The following is a 23,542-nucleotide window of genomic DNA, read 5'->3' on the forward strand; positions in this document are numbered from 1 at the left end:
CCGGCACCTGCAGTGCGTGGCACATAGTGGAAACTCAATAAATAGTTGATGAATGAATAAAAGGCACCTGTAACACTTGAAGATCAGGGTTGTTTATATCCGTCCCCCCCACAAGGTTGAAAACTGATATGAAAGCAAAGACTGTGCTCTCAGTTCTCTACCCAGCACCTCCCATAGTGCCCATGGTTGGCACTCAGTAAATAGTTGATGGGTGGATGGATGGAAAGGATAGATGGGTGGGTGGGTGGGTGGGTGGATCGATGGGTGGATGGAAAGGATAGATGGTTGGGTGGGTGGGTGGATGGATGGGTGGATGGATGGATGGATGGATAGATGGTTGGGTGGGTGGGTGGATGGACTGATGGGTGGATGGATGGATGGATGGATGAATGGAAAGGATAGATGGTTGGGTGGGTGGGTGGATGGACTGATGGGTGGATGGATGGATGGATGGATGGATGGATGGATGGATGGATGGTTGGAAAGGATAGATGGGTGGGTGGGTGGGTGGATGGATCGATGGGTGGATGGAAAGGATAGATGGTTGGGTGGGTGGGTGGATGGACTGATGGGTGGATGGATGGATGGATGGATGGTTGGAAAGGATAGATGGGTGGGTGGGTGGGTGGATGGATCGATGGGTGGATGGAAAGGATAGATGGTTGGGTGGGTGGGTGGATGGACTGATGGGTGGATGGATGGATGGATGGATGAATGGAAAGGATAGATGGTTGGGTGGGTGGGTGGATGGACTGATGGGTGGATGGATGGATGGATGGATGGATGGATGGTTGGAAAGGATAGATGGGTGGGTGGGTGGGTGGATGGATGGATGGGTGGATGGATGGATGGATGGATGGGTAGTTGGGCAGATGGATGGATTCTACAATCAGTAGGCACCACTGAAAGTATAAAGAAACTCAACAGTGCAAAGCTCTCCCTGTGGGTAGGGATAGCCTGACATGAGGAGACATTACAAGTTAGGAAGTCAATTAGGAAGCTCCTGCCAGTGTCCCTGTGAGCACTTATGTTGCCTGAATGAGAGGTGAATGGAGGGAGGGACAGAGTCCAGAGACATTGCCGAGGTTAAGTCAACAGGACTTGGGGACTAAGTATATGTAGGAGTGAGGAGAGAGAAGAGCCGAAGATGACCCTGAGATCTTTGCTTAAATGATAGTGAACCTCAAGAGGAATAAGCAGCTTTAGGGGAAGAAGAAAGTTTTATTTAGAATATAAGTTTGAGAAGGGACAACCCGGTGGAGTCGAGTAGGCAGTAGGACAGTCAGGAGGAGAGAGGAGGATCAAATCATGAGCGCTGGCTGAAGTCATGGGAATCCACTCATTCATTTCCACGTCTGAGCACCTTCCATTGCTCCAGGCACTTACTATGTGCTAAGACTTCGGATGCCACAGTGCCCAAGACAGGCACAGTCTGTGCTCTCATGGAACGTAAATTCCAAGAGGAAAGGCAAACATAAGACAGGTGAAAAAATGCATAAAGATAATTTCTGATGGTTGTATGAGCTGTGAAAAAAAATACACCAGGGTAATGGGAGGGTTATGCAGGGACAGTATCACATAGGGTGGGCAGGGGAGGCCCCTCTGAAGAAGTGGCTCTTGCCATGATGAGGCAGTGGGCAAGAATGACAAGGAAGTTCCTTGCTTCATGACTTTGATTTTCTTGAACAAGTCTGGGGTGAAATCATCTGCTAAGAGTAAGAGGATGGAGAGGAATTTCACGTAAATGGCAAAATACTGAAACAACTGCTGTCGGGGAGAAATAAAAAGGGGTGAGAAAAGAGATTATGGTGGGGCACCAAGGACCAAGCTGAGGGCTGACACCGTGAATGTGTAAGGTAGCCTATCAACGCAAAGCATATTCATATTTTAAAAATATTACATAATGATGAAGCTCTATGTCCCTGCAGCTATACTGAAACCAGAAATAATGCCCTAGTAAGATCCAGAATCTCTACCTCTACTTGGTATGAGACGGGTTTGCCAGAGTGTTTATTTGATTTTAATTAAGTTTGATGGGCTGTGAGGGTTTTCATTACTTGGTTTGACCAGGCGCATTTCCACCACCACCCCCTCGAAGACCCCAGTCGCTTCCTGCCACAGCTTTCCCACTCAAACCATCCTACAAATTAATCACCCTCAACGTCCACCCTGACATACCTTAAATCACGCCCCAACACCTACAGGATCGTGCCAAACTTTTCATACAGGTGTCTATAATAGGTCCTTTGTTACCTGTTCAGCCTTCTCTCTCCCAACTACTCAGCCTGGCTGGTATTCACACTTCCTTTTTGAACCCAAGTTCATTTGGATGGACAGACCCAGGTCCATGCCTCAGGTCTTGGGCAAGTTGCTTAAACTCTTTGGAGTGTTCTCATCTATAAAATAGTTAATACTGCCTGCTTCCTAGGAGGATTAAATGAGTTCATGTGTGTAAGCACACAGCACAGGGCTGCCGAGCAGACATAGGTGTTCAAGAGATGGTAGCTGGAACGAGCGTGACTCTTACTTTAAAAGCTGCCATGTAACGATGCAGTTATCGCCGCATCCAGCACACGGCCACACATGCAGAAGACATTGGGTCCGTGCCATTAATATTGTTACTACGTGCTGCTTTGTGATTCACCTCCTAGTTTCCACTGCACTCTTCTTCAGGCTGATCTTAAAAGTCAACTTGCATCTTCCCGTCTTAGAGTCTGCCGCTTATATTAATATTCAACATATGTCTTGTCCCTCAACTAGACAGAAAGTTCCTGGAGAATAGAAATTGTATCCTCTGCTTCTCGGTATCGCCCTCACGGTGAAGTACAGAACCTTCCGCTTCAGGAGGTGCTAAATAATTCCTGATCGATGTGCAGTGCTGAGAGCTTGGTTCCCCTCTTAAAGGGAAGCCTTCTCTATCCTCAACTCCCTAACTTCTACCCACCCATCAACACCTACCACCCACCCCCACCTCCTCCAGGAAGCTGGTCAGTGAAACTGGTTTCTTCCTTTCTTGAAAGTCTATGGCACTCACTAATTTGTCATATTTTGCTTCAGGGCTTCTAAAATTTTAGGGCAGGCAGAGCTAAGGGAGATTGAGCATGTGGCCGGCCCACTTTGCTTTCACCAGTACTCATAGATGTATCTATCCTAGCCAGACTAGGAGACAGCTGGGCTACACCAAGGATCTTTTTCACAAAGAGGAAGCAAAAGCTGAGGTGGTCGAATACTGGTATTTCAACCATGAGGGCTCTGGTGGGGATTCTGTTCCACAATTTCATGCTAGAAAATACTAGAACAAAAATGCCAAGAGACCCTCTGTGCTGTGTAAGGAAGGCAGGGCTGGAGGACCTGCCTCTTATTAGCTGTGCAGAGCCTGAGGACTGTCCCCAGACCTTGCTCTGGCCTCTGCTGCCATGTCCCACAGTGAGGGAGACCACCAATGGTCTCTAAGGTATTTCTTAGATCTACAGTTCCAAGCACTAGCTCTGCCTATGAGCTGTACTATTGACAGACAAATTGAATCAAAAGAGCTTTGTCCCTCTTTGATCATTAGTTGGTGGGGTACTTTGAAAGTTTCTCTGTTCCTGCTGCCCACTCACCTATCAGGTATTTCATCCAATGGACATAGAAATGAGAGCATCATAGAGCAAAGTCTGAACAACTGAAAAGATGCCCACCCCCCTTGTGACTGTTAAAGCTGGGTTGGGTGCTGGATATATGGAGGTTCTTTGTGGTATTCTGTGTATTTTTGTACAGGTTTAATGTCTTCCGTATTAGAATGTTATAATAATAATTACGATTAACTCACCTAATTCCACCCTTTCATGTACTAATTGGATACTCACTTTCTAGATGGATCTCATGAGCCCCCAAAAAGGTACTGGATCTTTTTTTGAAAAGGAACTACATCTGGAAATTATAAGTCAGTACTTTTTAACCTTTGCCCACTGGAGAATAGAGTGGGAAGAAAGAAAGGCAAAGGAAAGTGCTTGGAGTCAGACATCAATTGGAGCTCCCTCCTCCCACCAACTCCATCTGGTAAATGAAGTTACCAGAGCCTTGTCTCCTCAAGCAAATTATCGTGAGGCCTAAAGAAGACCTTCTTTCCTTCTTTGCCTTGGAAACACTTGGTACCCATCTATCCCCACCTCCCATTTAAAGCGTCATTACACTTACTGATGCAAGCACAGGGCTGAAAGAACAGTGGTTCTCAAGCTTTAGAAGAACTAAGAACCAGAGCGCATGGTCTCAGCCCTGATTCTGTGGGTCCAGGAGGCGGCCCAGAATCCACCTTTCACCAGTCACACCCATGCCCCTTGTGTACGTAATCCTCGGGCCACACCTTGAGATGCTCAAAGGGCAGATGGAGGGAGCAGTGGGGGCAGCAGGAGGACTGCTCCAGACTCTGCTTAGGAGGAAAACAGATCTCTCCACGGTATCAAAAACTTCCGAGGATGGGGGCGGCCTGTCAGCTTCTTTAAACTACCAAATGGAAAAAAAATAAATAAAAACTACCAAATGGAACTGAGAATGAGCGGAAGGAGGGAAGCAGTTCAAGGGAAAATTCTATCGTCACAACCTTGTCCAGCTAATGCCTGTCCTTCATGACACGCACATGTCTCATTTTTATTTTCTAAATTTTACCCAGAAAAGCCTCCTCAGAACTCATTCATCCCATCCTTTCCAGGCTCTATTGCTAAATCTCCCTTCAGCCAGGGGGAAATTTTTAGAACATAAATGGGGTTAAGTCACTTCCCGACTTAAACCCTTGACTGCTCACTGCTCTTAGGAGAAAGTACACACCCTTAAAATATCCATCAAGGCCCTGCATGTTCTGGTCCCTCCTGATCACTCTTACCCTATCATGAGCCACACTTTCCCTTTCTTTCTTGCACTCCAGCCACAGCAGCCTTCCTTGGTTCTTCCAACATGCCACAGGACCTTTGCACGTGCTGTTCCCTCTGCCTGGGATGGAACGTTGCCTCCTCAAGGAAACTTTTCCTCAACATACTAGACTAGAGCAATTCCCTCAGCCTACTCTCTTCTATCTTCCAGGACCTTCCAACATAACACAGATTCAACTTTTATTTATATATTTATGTGATTAATGTCTATCTCCCCAACTGGACCACAAGCTCCACAAAGATAGAATTCCATATCGGTTTTGCTTACCGCTGTATACTCAGTGCCACAGTAGCTGGTACCTCGTACATGTTCGACTAACATGGGTGCTAAGTGCACCATGGTCTAGAGAGATGTGTGAAGGAAAAAGAGAAATGGCACACAAAGCTGGAGAAATTCACAATGCAAATGACAGGCCAGTGTGAGATGGTACACTTTCTCCTGGACTTGGAGGGCTGAGAATCTTCTCCAGTGTCACAAGGATGGTGGTCACTGACGCCACAAGATCTCGAGTTCTCTGAAATAAGAGTGTCTGTCCAGGACTGTCCCCAGAGGATGATGAGAATGTGACTTGCCCCTTGGGGAATGTGGGGGCTGAAAAAGAGGGCCAGGAGAGATTGCACGCCCAACTCCTCAATGCCCTGCCTGTTATCTCTCTGAAAACATAGCTTTGTCCCTCACTATCAGGACTCCGAGAGACAACGGGGACAAGAAGGTCACAGACAGAAGGGATCTGCCCCCCTCCTATCTGGAGCCACAGAAATAGGCGAGCTCAGGTTATCTTTGTGTTCACTTCTGTTCCCCAGAGATGCGCGGGGTGTGGGGTGGACATGAAGATTTAGACCAGTCAGCTCTGAAAACAGGGTGTTTTTCTGCTTGGTCATCAGACATATGCCCATTCAAGGGAGGCAAAACAAGCTGAAGTTTAGATTCTCTGACGAGGCTATGGAGTCCCATCAATTACACGACGTGGAAAAAACTTTGGACAGTTAAAAATAACATAGGGGTCTGGTGTTTGGAAGATCTGGAGTTTGGAATGCCAGCTTGTCAAGCACAGATCGCTGCCTACAAAAAGGGTGCGCTGGGAACATGTATACACACACCCGCTGGGACAGGAGGGCTGCGATCAGCAAGGTGTCCGACAACGGGTTGGCGGGCCACATGGGAGAAAAGTGCACAGACCAGCTCTCACCCCTACACCCTCTGGTCTGAAGGATGTTCAAGCCCTTTTCTAGCTGTGGAAAGGGCAGAGCTCATTCAGGCAGAAAGTACTTGCCTCTCCCTTGGAGGAGGCGTCAGTGAATGGAAGCAGGTGCCAAGCGTTCAATCACATGACGGTTCACCTCAATGTGCTGTGTTTCTGCAGCTGTGAAATTCTCGTTCTTTCTCAGAAGGTCCCAATATCAGCACCGATTCAGTGGCATGCAATAACCTGAACTCCCGAACAAAGCATCCCGTAGCTAAAGCTCTCTCAAAGTCTCTTCTAGCACATTCGTTCTAAGAGTTACTAATAATAATGCCATCGAGTTCTAGAGTGTCTTTCTTCTAAGAAAATCAGAGCTTCTCCTACTTATTATCTCATATTCCTTAAGAGGCCACTGTGGGAAAAATCAGCTAGTGTGACTGCATTTTACAGATAGAAAAACGGGGTCACTGCCAACATCTATTACGAGGGTAAGAAGCACCAACTCTTCTAAGCACTGTACGTATATTAACTTGTTTAATTCTTCCAACAACTCTCTAAAGGCAGAAACCATCTCTCCAACTTCACAGAGGAGAAATTTGAGGCACAGCGGGGTTAGGAATCCTCCCCATGGTCATGGGGCTTGGATGTGAACCCACACTCTCCAGCTCTAGAGCCCGTAGCCAAGCTGTAAGCCACATTGCACTGCTTGCCACCCTCTCGCTCCCTAGGATGGGCATCTGAGCTCTCAAAGAGTTCAAGGCTCCAAGGAACCTGAGGACTGGGGTAACATCAGCCTCCCCCTGAAAGCTAGCTCCCTGGGGCCCAGGCCTTCCGGCAGGAGGAAATAAACATTAGGTGGGCAGCTTGGATAGGTAACGGGGTGCCTGGGTGCCTGGGTGGGAGTGGAGAGGCATTACCTTCAGAGTAAACCACTTCCATCCTCCCAGGAAGAAACACCGTCTTAGAGACCTGTAACCTCACTGCCTGCGCCCCGTCCCATACTCCCACCTCACTCCCCACAAAACCCACTCCCATGTGAACCATGAAACCAATCCTCGGGGCACCAGCCTTTGATTGCGCTATGAGGGTCAGCATTTATGTTTTCTTCCCTAGACTGGATTTGTGTATTTTATTTATAACCATTTATGGGCTGTTTTCACTGTTGCTTTTGTTGAAGAAAGGGGGTGGTGATTAAAGTATAGAAAGGGGGAAAGACCTTTAGATCCAGCACTAGGACAGGCTTTAGCCTACAATCCTGCACCACTTGGCAAATCTGCCCAAGCAGCTAGCTGTCCAGGGCTGTCCTGTACCCGATGGGATGGATGGCTCATCCAGGGCAAGCCCCCGAGAGTCTCCCTCACCCCCACCCCCTCTGGGAGGTGCCCTGGGAAAGACCCAGAACACATAACCAAGGAAACCAAGGACCAAGAATTAGTGAGAGGGAGTCTCTGGAGGTGGACATCCTCCCTGCTGAGGGACACAGGATGACAACCCCCACCTCCCCCTGGAGTCTCTCTTTTGGCCTCTGAGGTGTTCAAGTTCTTCCCAAGAATTGGCTGCCAAACTGGGGCTCCACTCAGAGCAACCTGGCCCCAGGCTATTTCATTTTTTACCTTCTGTTCATAGGCCCCTCCCACTCCCGTCCAGCCAAATGGATCCATTTGCTATCACCCACACATCCCTTCCTACCTGGCCCTCCCACCACCACCCCAAAGGAAGAGGGTTCTCTAAGGAATTACTCAAATGCTTCCCAAATCCTTGTTCACGTCCCTTTCATGCCTGGCCTTCTCCGTCCTCAGCCTCCACCACTCCTGAGCCTGACCAGATCCCACTTTCCTTCCAAACTCAGCTCCAAGCCACCTCCTCCCTGAAACCTCCTCTGACATCCCCACCATGGGACCGCTTTCTCTCTTCCAATTCCACGGACCCCTCGGGGGCTGGACTGCTCACAGAGCACAGTTATTCCCACCATGTAACCTCACACACCCTGTTTCTTCTCCACGGCTTCTTCTCACCTGTTTGCTGTGTGCAAGCTTTGCCTTTTCCTCCTCCTCTCTCCCTGCTCCCACATTGATAAGATAGAGTGTGCCCTCCTGGGGACTAGGCAGAATACTCTTCCCTTCCCTTTGTGCCTCTTCAATGCTTTTTGATCAAGGTGCGATGCATGGGGAAAGGAGAAAGATGTCAACAGGGCACAGATGAAGGGGACAAGGTCAGAACGAAACCGAGGCGGAGGTGCAAACCTTGCTATGAAGCATTAAGTAGATTATTCCTCTATCTAGGGCTCACAGAGCATTGGGGAGGTTTAGGTCTGAGTCAAGGAAAGAAATAAGAAGCAGAAAGTAAAAGAAAAGAGTAACCAGTGGGCTTTTCCTTCCTGGGGATTTGAAAAGCTACAATAGAGCCTGAAGCAGAGATGCCAGGAAGTTGGACTGCCCAAGGCTGCCAGCTCTGGGTCTTGGAGAAAGGTGGGGACATTTCAGCGCTTTTATATTGTCCAGACCAGTTCATCTGCGTCACAAAGGAGACAGGAACTCCTGGCAACACTGGGCAATGATAGAGATGGTTGCATCCATCAGAGCTTCTTTTGTCCTGTATTTCTCAGGAAGCTGAACACATTGTAGGCAGATAATGGGTGAACATAAATGATCACCAGAAGAGGGACCTATGTAATTGGGTCTCTCAGTTAGGCAGATCACCAAATAATAAAAAAAATCCTATTGCTCCAAGGATAGCAAGAGCTAGCTCCGTCTCAGAAAGGTTCCTACATTCAGACCTATGAGCCAGTCAGGCTCTATCCCTCCCCCATGCTGACTGGGATCTCCAGCCCCTGAGATAGCAAACAATGCCCCCTGGTGTGCTATGGACCAGGGAACTATGGGAAATTTCTGAATTTCATAGAACTCCGTAGATCAGTGTTCATCTCAGCTACCCTGTGCATAACTGACCTAAAATCGAATGATCCAAACCTGTTTCCCATCCCCCAGAGATGTGTGTAATTAGATAAAATGAGGACAGAATATGTATAAGTATCTGTTATACTGGGATGGCTGCCCAGAAAGGAAATGAGCACCAGGAACCGGATGGCCCCATGTGCACCCTCTGTACTGAAGGGTTATACCCGGGACTGAAGGAGAGTTAACTTCCAGAGGAGGTGCTGGTGCAGTATGAACCTCTCTGAATTCACAAACACTTTGGTACAATCCTGCTCCTCCAGCCTCTACTTCGTGCACCATCAGCACTTTTTCTAGCTCTCCACGTTGAAGGATGTCTAGTGGACGAGAATCTGAGTCAAAACTTGACTTGAATAGCCTGTCTCTCCACCTCTGGCCTTCACCTTCCTTCTGACACAGAAAGGCCTCTCCAGGGTGGCACCTTCCTCCACATGGTCCCAACACTGAATGTTTTGGAGGGTCGAAAAGCAGCAAGAGGACACGCAAACGTTATGAGGATAGAGATTTCTCTCTCTCTCAATATGAAGAATAAAGGCCCTCACATGATCCCCAGGACATCATTTTTTGTTTCATTGTCACATGAATTTACCTGCACTGAACATGGTTGGGAGAGAGTCATAGGGAAAGTTATATCTATGTAGGCATTATGAAAGTATAGGAAATTCTCCCAAAGAATAACTATCTGAAAACAGTGACTGGGCCACAGTTACCTCCAAAGCTCAGTAGGACAGGCAACAGACTCTCACCAGATCCCAACTTTGGGTTAAACCATTATAGTACCTGTACCTTCAGCCTCTTCCATCTTAAAAACCCATAAAAGTCCTCAGGTATACCGAAGGCTAAAGGAAATCCCATACACAGCTGAGCATATAGTAGGCACTTAGTAGAAGTGTGGTTGATTTATCAGTGGCTCGTCACAAGCCCTGGGTTACTTAGTCCCTGAAAGAGGACAAAGCAAAAAGACTTGCCTTTAATTCCCAAGACCAAAGGGAAGGAAAGCCAAGTTTTTTAGATCCACAAGGATGAAGTGGTAAAGAGACAAAGGGCTAGAATAAATGACGCTGACAATCATCACAGCCTCACACGCTACATACAAGCAAGGCAAGCTTGTGCCTATTTTCTGACTACTGAAATTGAAGAATTGGGGGAAAGGAATTCTGCTGCCTTTTCCGAACTCCTGCCAGGGAGAGAATGAGAAACAAGTCGACTCTAAAGAGTTAGAAGCAAATTAGGCGGGAAGAGCCTGCTGGCTTCATTTGCTCAGTTACTCCACACACATTTATTAAGCGCCTGCTATGCTAGATCCTATAGGGATAGAAAGGCACAGGCAGCCACCCTCCCAGTCTTCCAAGGCCTTACATTCTAACCAACCAGCGTTAAGTACTTCAGTGGCGGGGAGAGAAGAGTATGCTTGGGACTATGGGGCCAAGGACAGGGGTGGCCAATTCTACCTGAGGGCCAGCAAGGGCTTTGCCAGGGAAGAGGGGACTTTGAAGTGTCTGGAAGATGAGCAAGTAGATGTTCGTCATGTGCCTCTGGGGCAGTTTGGTAAGACTATAGGGGAAGTGGGAATGGTGCCAACTGTCTGAGCAGGGATACAGAAGCATCCTTTCAGGGTAACAAGTTCACCCACATCGCTCATTCTAAGGTTCTTAACCTGGAGCCCAGGTACCTCTAGGGCATCCGCTGATGGGCTCCTCCAAGTCTGTGAACCCCATAAAACCATAGGCAGATGTTCACACCTATCTGCATTTTTTCTGGGGAGATGATCCAGAACTTTCATAGGATTCTCAAAAGGGCCTGTAATTGCCAAGGAAAAGTGAAAAAGAAACACTCAATAGGACATTGAGTTGCCTGAACACCAAACTGTGATGCTAGAAGCCATGGTTTTCTGTCTCTGTACCCTGAAGATAGCTTAGTACCTGACATATCATAGGTTTTCAGAATTAGCAGAGCTCACGGGATGAATACAAGGAGATGGGAAGAAATCGCCATTTTCATCATCAAAACAAACATTGTGTGCACAGACATTCGTGTGCCAGTCAGTGGGCTAGATTTGACAAACCAATACCTCTTTCCATAAAGGCACATGGAAAAATATCTTCTCAATTTCCTGTTCACAGGATTGCAAAGCCAAGTCCCTAAATGTGGATACAAGTCACCCAGGGCAATTCACTGCAATCCCAGATCAGGCTCAAACTTTAGTTGGCCGTTGCCTAGCAACGAATAACCCTAAAGACACATCACCAAATAGAGATGCCAAAAGGGCATTCTGTGGACAAGCTGGTTCTGAAAACAAGCCCCCGCGCAAGTTTGTCTGCCAGGCCTCTCTGGGACTGTTGGGGGAAGAAGCAGACTTTGCAGCCAAAAGGAAGCTCAAAGAGGGGTGGGGAAGGTGTTCAGATGGTGGTGTGTAACAAGTGGGCACAGAAACAGGGAACCGGGGGCTGAGGGAGCAGGCAGCCTCAAATAGAGAAGGCAATTGGTGCCTCTGCAGGTCCTCTTTCAGACCGTACCTAAAATTACTCTTCGGAGCAGTTGCTGAGCAAATCCCAGCCATATCTAAAGATGCAGAAAGTGGCAGGAAGACTTGACTGCACCTACATCCAGCCCTGCCCTGAAGTCACCATCCTCCAGCAGTTCCACTGAACTACGTCAGTTTGGGGTGAGCAAGATGACAGACCTCCAGACCCAGGAAGCAGTTTTTATCCAGCTCTCCAGGGCAGCTCACTCCCTTACAGAGGCAGCAAGCACCAAAAAGGCAAAGAGACCTCATTTTCTAAAATTCAGATTTTTTTTTTTTCTTTAACGAAAAGCTCAGAAACTCCTTCTGCTGAGGCAGGTGAGACTGGGATTCCTAAGACAAAAGTTCTAATCCAAATCATGGCACAGGCCAACACTAGGCACCTCTCCCTGCGCAATGGTAGAAAGCTTGGGCCTTCCTCAGAACCAGTTCTCCTGGAAGGTCTTGGGGGCCAGGGGGAAGGGGCAAACAAATATATCAGTCAGGAAGCGACTCAGGAAGAACAAATGCGGAAGTCAAACAACAACAAATAAGGCGGATATAAATCCAGATAAAATATTAAAATCATTAAAGGGCTGCTGCTCCCTGAAGATTGGGAAAAATGAAGAGAGTTAATTAAAAGCAATCTCCATGCACTGCTGAGCCAGCCGGCCCTGATAAATCAACAGCTGGGGCTTCTGTGGAGGGCAGTCAGGGGCCTTCGGGAGTGGGGTGCGGGGGGGGCTGCTGGCCGGGGGAGGGGGGCTGCTGCAGAGATGGCAGTGACGTCCAGTTGAACACAGTGACTTAAGTTTCGTGTCTTATTAAATATTTTATGACCACTGAATAAAGTTGTTCTTCCAAGGGGGGAAGAAAATGATCATTCGGGTGAACAAAAAGTGAGGAAGATAAGGGTGAAGAGATATTTTTTGTTTCATTCAAGACATACTTGGGACCATGATGTCAGCACCTCTGATCTTGCCCCAGATGCAGAGGCTTTTGTTTCTTCTCTCTACCTGATCTGCACAGGTAGATGCCTCTTCTAAAATCTCTCTGCAAAACCCTGGGCTATGTTTGTTTTGGGGGTTGGGGGAAGCAGTGCAAAGTCAGGGAAAGAAATGAAGAGGAAGAGGAGATAAAAAAGACCTTCAAAATTCTCATTGTTGATCCAAGCCAGACTTTTAGCGGAAAACTAAAAGGTCAGTGGAAATTGTGGGAACTTTCTTTTTTTTCTAGCTTGCTTTCTCTTTCTTTTTCCTCCTTTCTTTCTCTACTTCCTTCCTTCCCCCTTTTCTCTGCAGTCAGATAAAGTTTTTGTTCTTCATTTTAAACAAAAAAGAGCTCAGAACTTTGGGGGCCAATCTAAGTAAAAAAAAAAAACAAAAAAAAAACCCCAGCAATTTTAGTGTATTACAAAAACGGCCCTTCTCTATTCTAAGGGAACCCTCCAGTTCTTCCTTGATGGAAATATAATCAAGAGAAATGATTGGGAGAAAGTGTTTTTTTTTTTTCCTCCGTAGAATTGGGATTGGAAGGGGGTGTGTGCATGGGGAAACATAAGGAATTATGCATTTGGATATGCATTTTAATTAGGTGGACAGAAGCAGCCGCCTGTTAATTTTTCTTGCTTGTTTCCACTTAGCATTCATCACAGGCAAAACCACCATAGAGCACTCCCACGATAATAGATGGTTCTGCATTGGCTAAGTCCTCGGGGAAAATAATTAGCAGGAGAGAATATATTCTCTCCACTTCAACTACCCCATCCACCCTGCCCTCCCCCACCTCCAGCACCACATTGCCTCTGCCCTCCCCCCAACCCCGCAACTGACAGTGGTTTCACTAGAAGCCTAAGGGAGCAGCAGTCTGCCTCCTGGTTTACAAGCACTTACTTTGCCCTGTCAAAGAACAAGGGTCTGGAAGGAGAAACGGACTGGAGGCCTTCATTGGAGTGGAAGCTCCTAGATGCAGGGAGGGAGGTTCTATGCCGCTTAGCTGCGAGGGGCAGGCTCGCAATCAGAATTGGCCAGGACAGGATGAAGAAAGCTCCAAAGAGGGTGAGACAGTTCTCCCTGAGCTCAACTAGCAGCAAACAGAGATATGTAAAGAGTCCTTGGTTGAGGATCATGGGAGTAGGGATGACGTTTCTCATTTAATTTGCTTTTATAAAGTGCAGGAATGCTGTGGGTTTGCAGCAAGCTTGGATCTGAAGCATTTCCAAGGCTGGCAAATAACTCTGTCATTCTGATATTTGACCCTCGCCACGATGCTGTCCATAGTCTACTCTTGTATAAAGACTCAATTCTTGCCGCTGACCCCCTATGTCAACAGCACACCCTCCTTGCTCACAAGCAGATTTAAACCCCAGCCCCCCTGTCACCCCCTCTCTCTCCTTGGAGTCTTCTTGATAGAAGGAGGAGCCAGAAACTGGCTGATGACCGGAGCCCAAGTTCCAGGCGAGCACTCCCTCTGCCCGCCAGCGTCTGATTGCTCTGATCATGGGTGGACTCAGTACAGGGCTGACAATGGGAAATGAAATGAGGGCTTCCCTTGAGCTCATATTCTCACCTATTTCAAACCCAGACGATGTAAAAAACCCCACTGAGATCCCAGGGCTATTTACACACAGCTGGACGAGTGAGGCTTTGCATTTACTGAGAAACAATGATTAGATATGATGTGTAATGCCAGGATCTTTTCGTTTATTTTCGTTTTAATACAGTAATGTTTATGAGACATTGCTGACTCTCTGAGAAGGCCTCAGTTAGCTACGAGAAACTTTGCAGTTCTAGTAACACCTCACATTTGTACTTTACACCTTCTGAAATGTTTTGACATCCATTATTTCATCTGGGCCCCTTGCAGGGGGGAAGCGGAAGGAGGTACAAGCCCTTCTCACCTTAGGAAAAACTAGGCCAGATTTACTACCTCTTGACTTTCAAGCTGTCCTGTCATCCCAGGTGCTCCTTCCACCTGAACCCCTGTTGCCAGATGAAACCTCCACTCTGCCTAGGAAACCTTCACTCCAAGCCTCACCAGGTAACTACTACTGCTGAAGCTTCTGGAGCCCCCCAAAACCCAAACCCTGACCTCCACAGGGAGCCACTGCCCTCAAAGGGTTGGGGTTAGGGGGACAAAGTGAAGGCAATCCTTGTGGGTGGGGATGAGAGAAGTGAGTCTCTGGGTTCCCAGGGCATTTACCCCTCCTCCCCAAAACAGTGGTTGTTCCACGGGGGAGGGGGGTAAAAAGGTTGAATTCTATGACACTATCAGTATTTTTTTTTTTAAGTTTACAAGGAGGGAGTTGCCTGTACTATCTAGAAATGTATTCCCTGGGTTTTAATAAGTCTAAAAATGAAGGGGGACCTAGGCACATACCTAAAAGTACTGAAAGCAGGGACTCAAATAGCTACTTACACACCCACGTTCATAGCAATATTATTCACAATAGCCAAAAGGTGGAAACAACCCAAGTGCCCATCATTGGATGAACAGATAAACAAAAGAAGGCATATACATAGTTTCATCTTCTGAATATTATTCAGCCATAAAAAGGAAGGAAATTCTGACACCTGCTGTAACAAAGCTGAACCTTAAGGACATTGTGCTAAGCGAAATAAGCCAGTCACAAAAGGACAAACATTGTATAATTCCACTTATATGAGGTGCTTAGAATAGGCAAATTTATAGAGACAGAAAGTAGAATGGTGGTTAGCAGGGACTGGAATGGGGGTGGGAGGAGGATGAGGGGTTATTGTTTAATGGGTACAGAGTTTGTTTAGGATGATTTTTTAAATTCTGGGAATGGATAGTATGGATGGTTGCACGACATCATGAATGTACTTAATGCCAGTGAACTGACACTTAAACATGGTTAAAATGGCACATCTACATGTCATATATGTTAAATATACATGTTATGTGTATTTTACCACTAGTAGTAAAAAAAATTTAAGGGGCTGCCTCTGTATGCTGGAGGTCAGGGTGACCATTTTGTTTTGTTTTTCTTTCATTTTACCTCTCACAATTTAGGCTTTTATGAATTCTCTGATAGGTTTTACAACCCCCCTTCCTCCTTTAGACTTGTAGAAAATTGCCAAGGGAGCTTCCAAACAAAGGAAAGCCTGATAATAACGCCCCCAGAAGAATCTGGGATGTTCTGGAGGCATGTCACTGAATGAGAGGCAGTGAATTCCAGTTTAGACACTGCTAATACCCACTTGGGTATGGCCAGACTCTGTGGGTCTGCTAGACACCTCCATTTCCTCAGCAGTTATCATGGGATACAACAGAGGAAGCTCACTGAGACATCAGTACAGGCCCACCTGCTTCGGCTCCCTGAACAGTCAGGTAACTGCAGCTGCCCAGATGGAAGTGAAATAAGCACTTTATTTCCATGTTAATTGGGATGGGCACTGTGGTAGAGGGGAGGGCTGTTCCAAGGAGACTGTAGATAAATGAAATCCAGAGAAGAAAAATCTTTTGCTTGGTTCCCTGTCTCCCTCCATACATTTAAAGAAAAGAGGAAGAAAAAGATAGAATGTTCTCAATAATTCCAGTCTTTTGCACAACCAAAAACTTTATCTGAGTGCTTGTAAACAACAAAATAGGCTAATTAGTTTGGCCACTTCTCTTTCCATCCTCTAGTTGGAGTACTAGTGAGAAGAAAAGTGTTCAAAAGGGATAATCAGAAGAAAAGTCCACATTTTAAATGGGCCACCACCTGGTCCTCAGGCTTGGGCCCTGAGAAGGGAGAGATTAGAACCCCAAATAGTAGCATAACGTGGCAAGACTGGATCAGAGAAGATGAAACTACGGAAGAGTCTACCAGTCTTAACTCCCCTTTAGAGCCACACTTTAAAAACAAGGAAGGGGACTTCCCTGGTGGCGCAGTGGTTAAGAATCTGCCTGCTAATGTAGTGGACACAGGTTCGAGTCCTGCTCAGGGAAGATCCCACATGCTGGGGAGCAACTAAGCCTATGCACCACAACCAGTAAGCCTGTGCTCTAGAGCCCATGAGCCACAACTATTGAGCCCACATACCACAACTACTGAAGCCCGTGCACCTAGAGCCCGTGTTCCGCAACAAAGAGAAGCCACTGCAGTGAGAAACCCGTGCACCATAACAAAGAGTAGCCCCGGCTCACCGCAACTAGAGAAAGCCTGCGTGCAGCAAGGAAGACCCAACGCAGCCATAAATAAATAAATTTATTTTTTAAATAAATAAATAAAATAAAAACAAGGAAGAATTTGAACACTGGACCCTAACTATCCTCCTCATCCTAATTAACCATGGTAAGAGCCACAAGTTTTTGACCTGAAAGGAATTTTGGCAATCAAGGTGCATCACCCTCATCTTAAAGACAAGGAATATGCAGCTCAGAGAAGTTCTGTGTCTAAGATCGCATAGTTAGTGGGTGGTAGGGCTGAAAACAGAGCTCAGATCTCTGGGATCCTCTCCCAGAGCTTTTTCTCCTCCATTACTCTGAAGCTACAAAAGAAAAGCCACTGGTGAGAAACGAATGTGGAAAGAGGGACAGAGTTTGAGACAGGGCCACACTGATAGCAGGTGAAAGTCTGGGGACTGAAAAACCTTCTCTGGTGGAGCTTCCAACTGAAGTTAATACAAACAGCAGATTTTCAAAGTGAAAAACAATGAAAAAAGCTCACTCATTTCATAGCAACATGAGACGACCACAGGGGGGATTAGACATGGGCCATCATTGCTCTTTGGGCTCTTAACTAAGGCCTGGATGGTGCAAGACTCAATGTGGGCTATTTGAACCCCATTATTAGGAGCTCTGAGCTCAATCCCCTTGCCCCTCCCTGCTTCCAAACACAACCCCCTAAATCTTAGTCTCCTCAAGGCTTCTCTCTTCCCTTGCCACTCCCACCCACTACTATTCACAAACACACAACCTAGAAATTCCCAGCACAGGCTGCTCCTCTTTTCCCACCACCCCCCCCAGCCAAAACACCTCTTAACCACTACTTTTAAAACTCGGATGCAAATCACAGGCTTCAAAAACCTTCTTTCAGTGACAGTTTTATGATGCTAGCTCCATTCATCCATATGGTTTGACAGACTGTGAAACACTAGTAACCGGACCAATAAGAGAAACACATTACACAAACACCACAACACCTCATCTCTCCCCAGTTGCTCACACAACTAAAGAAAACTTTGGAACTTGCAGTAGATCATAATATCAGTCTCTCTTGCTGTTAAACAATCACCTTTTCAGAGTTCCAGACCACACAGTGGTTTTATCCACTTACCTATCCTCTCCCCACCCCCACCCCAGGCCACTCTTTTATCTTTTCTTGTTAAATACCTACATGTTTAAAGATTATTTAAAGCTAGGGTCATGCTTACATAGGTCCCTGCTGGAAAACCCTGGCTGGGCAAAAACTATTTCAGTGGTTATGGCACTTCTTTGGCCAGGGGCTTGCCACATTGGGCTACATTTCTATCTTCTAGTGACTTTCAGAACACTCAGAAACCACAAAAGTTACTTTGCAGAGGTTGGGATAATAAACAGGACTGGATTCTGGTGCCTTTTTATGACCCACCCCCAGCACCACTACAATCAGCATGGCTGCACTTTCAAAACTGAAACATCAGCCTCAGTTTCCTTTCTTTTCCCGGCACAGGCTCAAAACAAAGCCTGTTGACCGTGGCATTTTATTTTTTGCCTTGATCTGAGCAGATGGCTCAGGAACAGCTTTAGACATTACGGTGTTTCTCAGATGTGCCTAAATTTCAGCTACCTGCATGATTCCAAAAAGACAAAGGAGGATAAGGAGTCTCCAATTAAGTTGCCTCTGAATTCCTGCCCACTTTATGGAACTTTATGGAGCAGCTCCCATTCAACTGGAGACCTCTGGATGTCTCCCAGGTGGTCTGCAGGTCCGGCAATTTTCAGAGGTTCAACCTGTGACGATGCCTTCATTTGGGTTCTGGCAGAAATTAATATCCTTTATGGGTATCTCATCCAAACCAGACATTCTTCCCACTGAAAAATAACGTGTGCTAACAAAGTTTGGAAATTTTAAGGATTTTTTTTTTCCAGTGGCAACCATAAGCAGATGCAGAAGGTGGTTCTTAGGCATCTGTCGGCTTAAAATGTCTGAGGGTCCTTTTTCATAGGGGGCTAAAATAATGCCCATAAAAAACTGCAAGTTCACAAATTCCCAACCGCAATGTTCCCCATTTAGTACCTACCCACGCACCCCCACCCCAACAGACAGAGCCAGAAGGAGATTAGAACCAGGAATGTGTCCCCCCTACACCATCCTCTCTGATATCTAAACTGAGTGCCACAGCAAGAGTGAAGTCTGGCTTCTAAGTGGCAACAATTACACAACTTTCACAGGCACAAAACCACTTCAGATTAGAATACACTGTCTCCAGATCATAGAATGTATAAAAAGACAAAGATCTGAGGTCCATCTATGCACGTGACCAGCTGCTTGACCTTGGCTGAGTAAGTATATTTGCTTCTCCCAGAGCTGTGTCCTTAATAACAAAACAGAGATATAAAACCATGCCTCCAAGCGAGGGAAACTCCTTACAAAAAAGTTTCAATACAATTACGTATCTGTATGTTCACATGTTACAAGCATGACCAGATAGTTTTCTGCTCTCATTATTTATAAACAAATAGTTACTTGGGGTAAATCCCTATTGGCTTATATGGAATAATTAAATAATAATAACAGTTACTCTTTTCTAAGCAGGCAATTAGTATAATAGATATATACGTGCATAATCCTGTCTGGCAGAAGGTGGCAGACATTCCCAGTTAAGTGCATACAAACCAGGGTTTTGATAACTTAATAAAAGAGTAAGTTGTTTAAAGTGTTGATAGCAGATTTGGGGGAGGCTGGCTAACCTGAAGTAGAATATCAAATAAGATTAGAATCTATATTAAAAGCAAAAACAAAAAAAAAGAATATAGCAGGGGAAAAAAAAAACTTTATGTTTCCTAGGTATGTAGAAATCAACCAGAATATGATAGGTAATGTGGTGGACTTACACATAGACCTTTATCAAATCCTTATTTATGTTACCTACATAACATGGCCTTTTACTTCACTACATGGTCCTTATCTTGCGTGTAAATGTAAGAAATAAGGGTGACTCACACATCTAGGCTCAGACAATGTAGCTGCTAAATTAAATAATGTGCAATACCTATTTACACATCATACATGTCTATCGACGCTTTTAAATTCTATCAGCCCAGATGTGACTGCTTGGTTGTGGAGCCACCTGCCGTGTCCCCTTTGTGATCTGATCAGTCCAGGCGGCTCCTGTTTCTGCCTCTAACACCCTATTGGGCAGTAATAAGATGTTAAAGGCGACAACAGACAGAAAAGCCAGGCTGTCAGCTTCAGAGAGGATGGGGGTGAAGGGTACAAGGAGGAGGAATAAGAAAGGGAGTTGAGGGGAGATCAAAGACAGGCAGGAAGAAAGCGCTAAACTGCTGAGAGAGGAGATGTGGCTCCAGGAGCTTGGGGCCCTACAGAAGACCCCAAAGCAATGAGATTCAAATTGTGCCATCCAGTTACTCAAGCTATTGAATTATTGAATGTCCCACGTGGAAAAAGCTAGTGTAATGAAAAATGGTCTACACTCAGCATAGGCAGAGCCCTACAGAGGTGTTGCATGAAACCTGGGCTTGTTTCTTCCCAGAACATTACCTACCACCACTTTATCCCCCAATCCTAGAGGAAACCTTTGTGTGACCAGTTTCTATAGGGGGCGTCCTTGGTGTTGGTCTTTTTTTTTTTTTTTTTTTTTTAAGGGAAGGGAGAGAAAGACTCAGAACGCACACAGAGAAAATGCTGATGTTGTTCAGCTCCGTTTCATTGTCAAGAGGGACACAGGCGGATAAAAACATAGCTCTCCAAACCTTTCTCCCTGCTCCCCTCCTCCCAGCACCCCCATCCATCCCTTCCGCTGGATGTGCCTCTGCGCTTTGTTCTAATTTAGCCCATGCATAATTTATTCACGTGTGTATTGTTTCCTGATCAGCAACTTTTAAAAACAAATGAAACATATAAAGATGATCTATTAAACAACTTGTTTTTAAAAATAAAGGCAGATGTTGTAGGTCTCGCAGTAACAACATGCGTGCTCCTACGTTAGCAGTTTAAAAACCATCTAGGGCGCAGGAGGCTCGGCTGGTCGGGGGTATTGTTTACACACCCTTACCACCAGGGAAAGGGGTCGGGATGCAAAAAAATGAGCGGCTAATTATAAATGACCATTCAACTGCCACCTAGAAAAAGCAGGCTGGGGTGTTGTGTGTATGACGACACAGAATTACAAATACATCACATTGCAACTGTTTCTAATTATACAAAGTACAATTGTAATAATTCAGAACTAATTCCAATAACCAGCCCGCTTCTCTGTCCCTTTCCCCGCTTCTCTGTCCCTTTCCCCACTTCTAACCCCACCCCACACAGACACCCTCCCCAAATACGCACCCTTCTTTGGTCCAAAAAGCAAAAATAAAAAACTGGAGCGGCAGGAATGAGTGTAGAGACCTTGCGCTCGCCCGCGCGTAAGCGGGCTCCCGGGTAATAACTAGGGTACCGCTTTCCCAGTAGGAAACAAACCTGGCTCACATGTGAAAATAGATTTCTCTAACTTGAGTTTACCAGGAGGCATCAGCCCCGCTACGCGTTTTCGGCTGGAAATGTGAAAACTCCAAATCGGCTGTGGGTTCGGTAAAAACTCACAGCATCAGCTGCGTGGCAGCGCTAGCGACCAGGAGAGGGGATGCGGCGAAGTTACGCCCGTTTATTCTGCCATAAAACATCTTCTTTCTTGGGTGAAACGCTGTGGCGTTCAAGTGCAGCGTACGTATCCTATCCGAGCTTCCGAGCGAGAACTGAAGCCGAGGGCTGCTCTGTAATCAGCCTCAGCTTCCAGTGTCCTCTTAGCAGCGTTGATACATATACAGACATTTAAAACTCCGAGATCTGGGACATTCCCACCCTTTTCCCCTATTACCGATAGGAGATAAGCTGGTGCAAACACCTCCCGTTCTCCCCGCGCGTTCCTTCGCGTTAAGAACCCCCTGCCGCCCTCCCGCCTCCCCGCGTGCGAACCTGGCTTTCAACTCCTAGGGGAGCCCCGGGTGCTGACGCGGATGCGCTAAGTTGAAAGAACCTGGGTGGGTATCCGCCACGCAACCGCGAGAATTCGGCACGAAACGGCCCCCACGCGCACCTCTCCCTCCCCTCGCCCGCGACTTCCAGCTGGGAAGTCCTAATCCCAGGCGCGCAGACCCACCCACCCACGCCGCGCCGAGATCCGGAGGGAGCGCCCCTCTGCCAACATTACTGCCAATAGCACCCCTTTTAGAGAGACGCTAGTTTTCCGAAGCCACCCTCGGCTCCGCGATCGCGAGCGGACTTGGCGGCTTAACAGTTCCACCGACTGGAAGGAAGGAAGGAAGCCAGGATAAAAAGGAGGGGGAAGGAAGGCGAGCAGGAATTGGCTGTCGGACCCGGGGACTGGCCCCCGCGTGTCCTCTCCCAGCCCGCCCCCTCCGTCCCGGATCTGGGCGTCCGCTCAAAGTCTCCCGGCGGCGGCCAGAGGCACCTGCCCCTCGTCTGGCCGGGAGCAGACGCAGCCCGCTCAGGCAGGGAGCCCCAAGCTGCCTCTCGCCTGCCTCGGCTTTTCACCCGGGGGAGGCGAGAACACCATTCATAAGACCTGCAGCTTGCCGGTCTCCAAATCAACCCCAAGTTAACCCGAGTCGTTAATTTACTACAGCCAGCTCCCCCACAAACACACCCGGAGACACACCGGCGACCGCCCGAAGCGCCGTCACGCTCCGGGGGCTGCCCCGGCAGGAAAGCCCCGGGCAACCACCTGGGCCCCAGGGCTCCCGGGACCCGCTGCTCCCCCTGCGGTCCTCCCAACTCCGGAAGGTTTGCACAAACTCCCCGCAAGCGATCGGAAGGCAGAGAGCGCCTTGCAAACTCCGGAGCTGCAGCGGTCCGCTCACCCCGGCGGACCTAGCTGTGGGGCGGGGGCCGCTGGCTCCGGAGGCGCGGGGCTCAGCCAAGTGCACCCAGGCCACCCCAGCCCGGCGCTCACCCCCAGCAGGGCCGCCCCCCGCGCCGCGCTCACCGCCCCGCGAAGCCGGGGACTCAGGGGACCGTGCTGTCCCCGAGCTGCCCACGATCCCCTAGCTGTAGAGCGCTCGAGCGCCTGGCTTCCCTGCCGATAACCCCTCTCTCTCTGTCCGCCAATTTAGAAGAACACGGATGTAACAATTTTCTTCTTGTTAATTGCATCTCCTGACATTTCTGCGCGTTGGGGGAAAAAAAAAAGATGAAGAAGTAAGAGCTGAAAGAAAAGAGAGAAGCCCCGCCGCGGCTGTAGGCGCCTGCAAGCGCAGTGCATAGGCAGCGCTCGGCCCGCAGAAGGCGCCTTTTTTTTTTCAAATTGAAACCACGCGGAATATGTACATTTTTTAGTCTTACTTACGCTTTCAGGGGGTTGTGAATGACAGTCGCCATTTTGCTACAATGTAACAGAATATTGTCTGTCTCGGAGTTCTAAAGGTTTGCTCAGGGGAAGCGGAGAGCCAATCAGAGCACGGGATACCGGCCCGCCGGCCAATCGGCGCGGCTGGTCGCCAGGTGGGCGGGGCCTGCACGGTGGTAGTTATTAGGGGAGCTGTCAAAGCCCAGAGGTCACTCCCTTTTGTAGAGCCCGAGAGCAAGCAGGTCTTAAAGGGGCAGTACCGCGCGAGCAGCTCTTTTTCGGATTGAGGAAAGTGGAGACGCGCGGGAGAGTATATTAGTTTGGTTTGAATCCCTACTTTCTAAATAACTGCAGAGAGTTGCGCTCCTGGACAGAAATGTTTAAGTCCTGGACAGAAATATTTAAGTATTGCCAACAAACCACTGAACCCCATTCATTAGATTTTGGCTTTGCTGTTACGTTTTTAATCCTCCAAAGG

At 47.4% G+C, this 23,542-nt stretch overlaps 1 protein-coding gene across 3 annotated transcripts in view; it reads right to left on the bottom strand.

Moving 5' to 3' along the window:
• Positions 1 to 23,096, bottom strand: part of DPF3 (double PHD fingers 3) — a gene marked incomplete at both ends in the record, with an annotated part of 257,662 nt that extends 234,566 nt beyond the window's left edge. For all 3 annotated transcript variants that reach the window (XM_081229806.1, XM_081229808.1, XM_081229807.1), the window contains one exon: positions 23,065 to 23,096. In XM_081229806.1, the coding sequence (XP_081085932.1) occupies positions 23,065 to 23,096 (32 nt within the window). The remainder of the gene's footprint in view (positions 1 to 23,064) is intronic.
• Between the last annotated feature and the right edge of the window lie 446 nt (positions 23,097 to 23,542).

This window comes from Mesoplodon bidens (genome assembly GCF_964165515.1).
Source record: "Mesoplodon bidens genome assembly, chromosome: 3".
NCBI lineage: Eukaryota > Metazoa > Chordata > Mammalia > Artiodactyla > Ziphiidae > Mesoplodon > Mesoplodon bidens.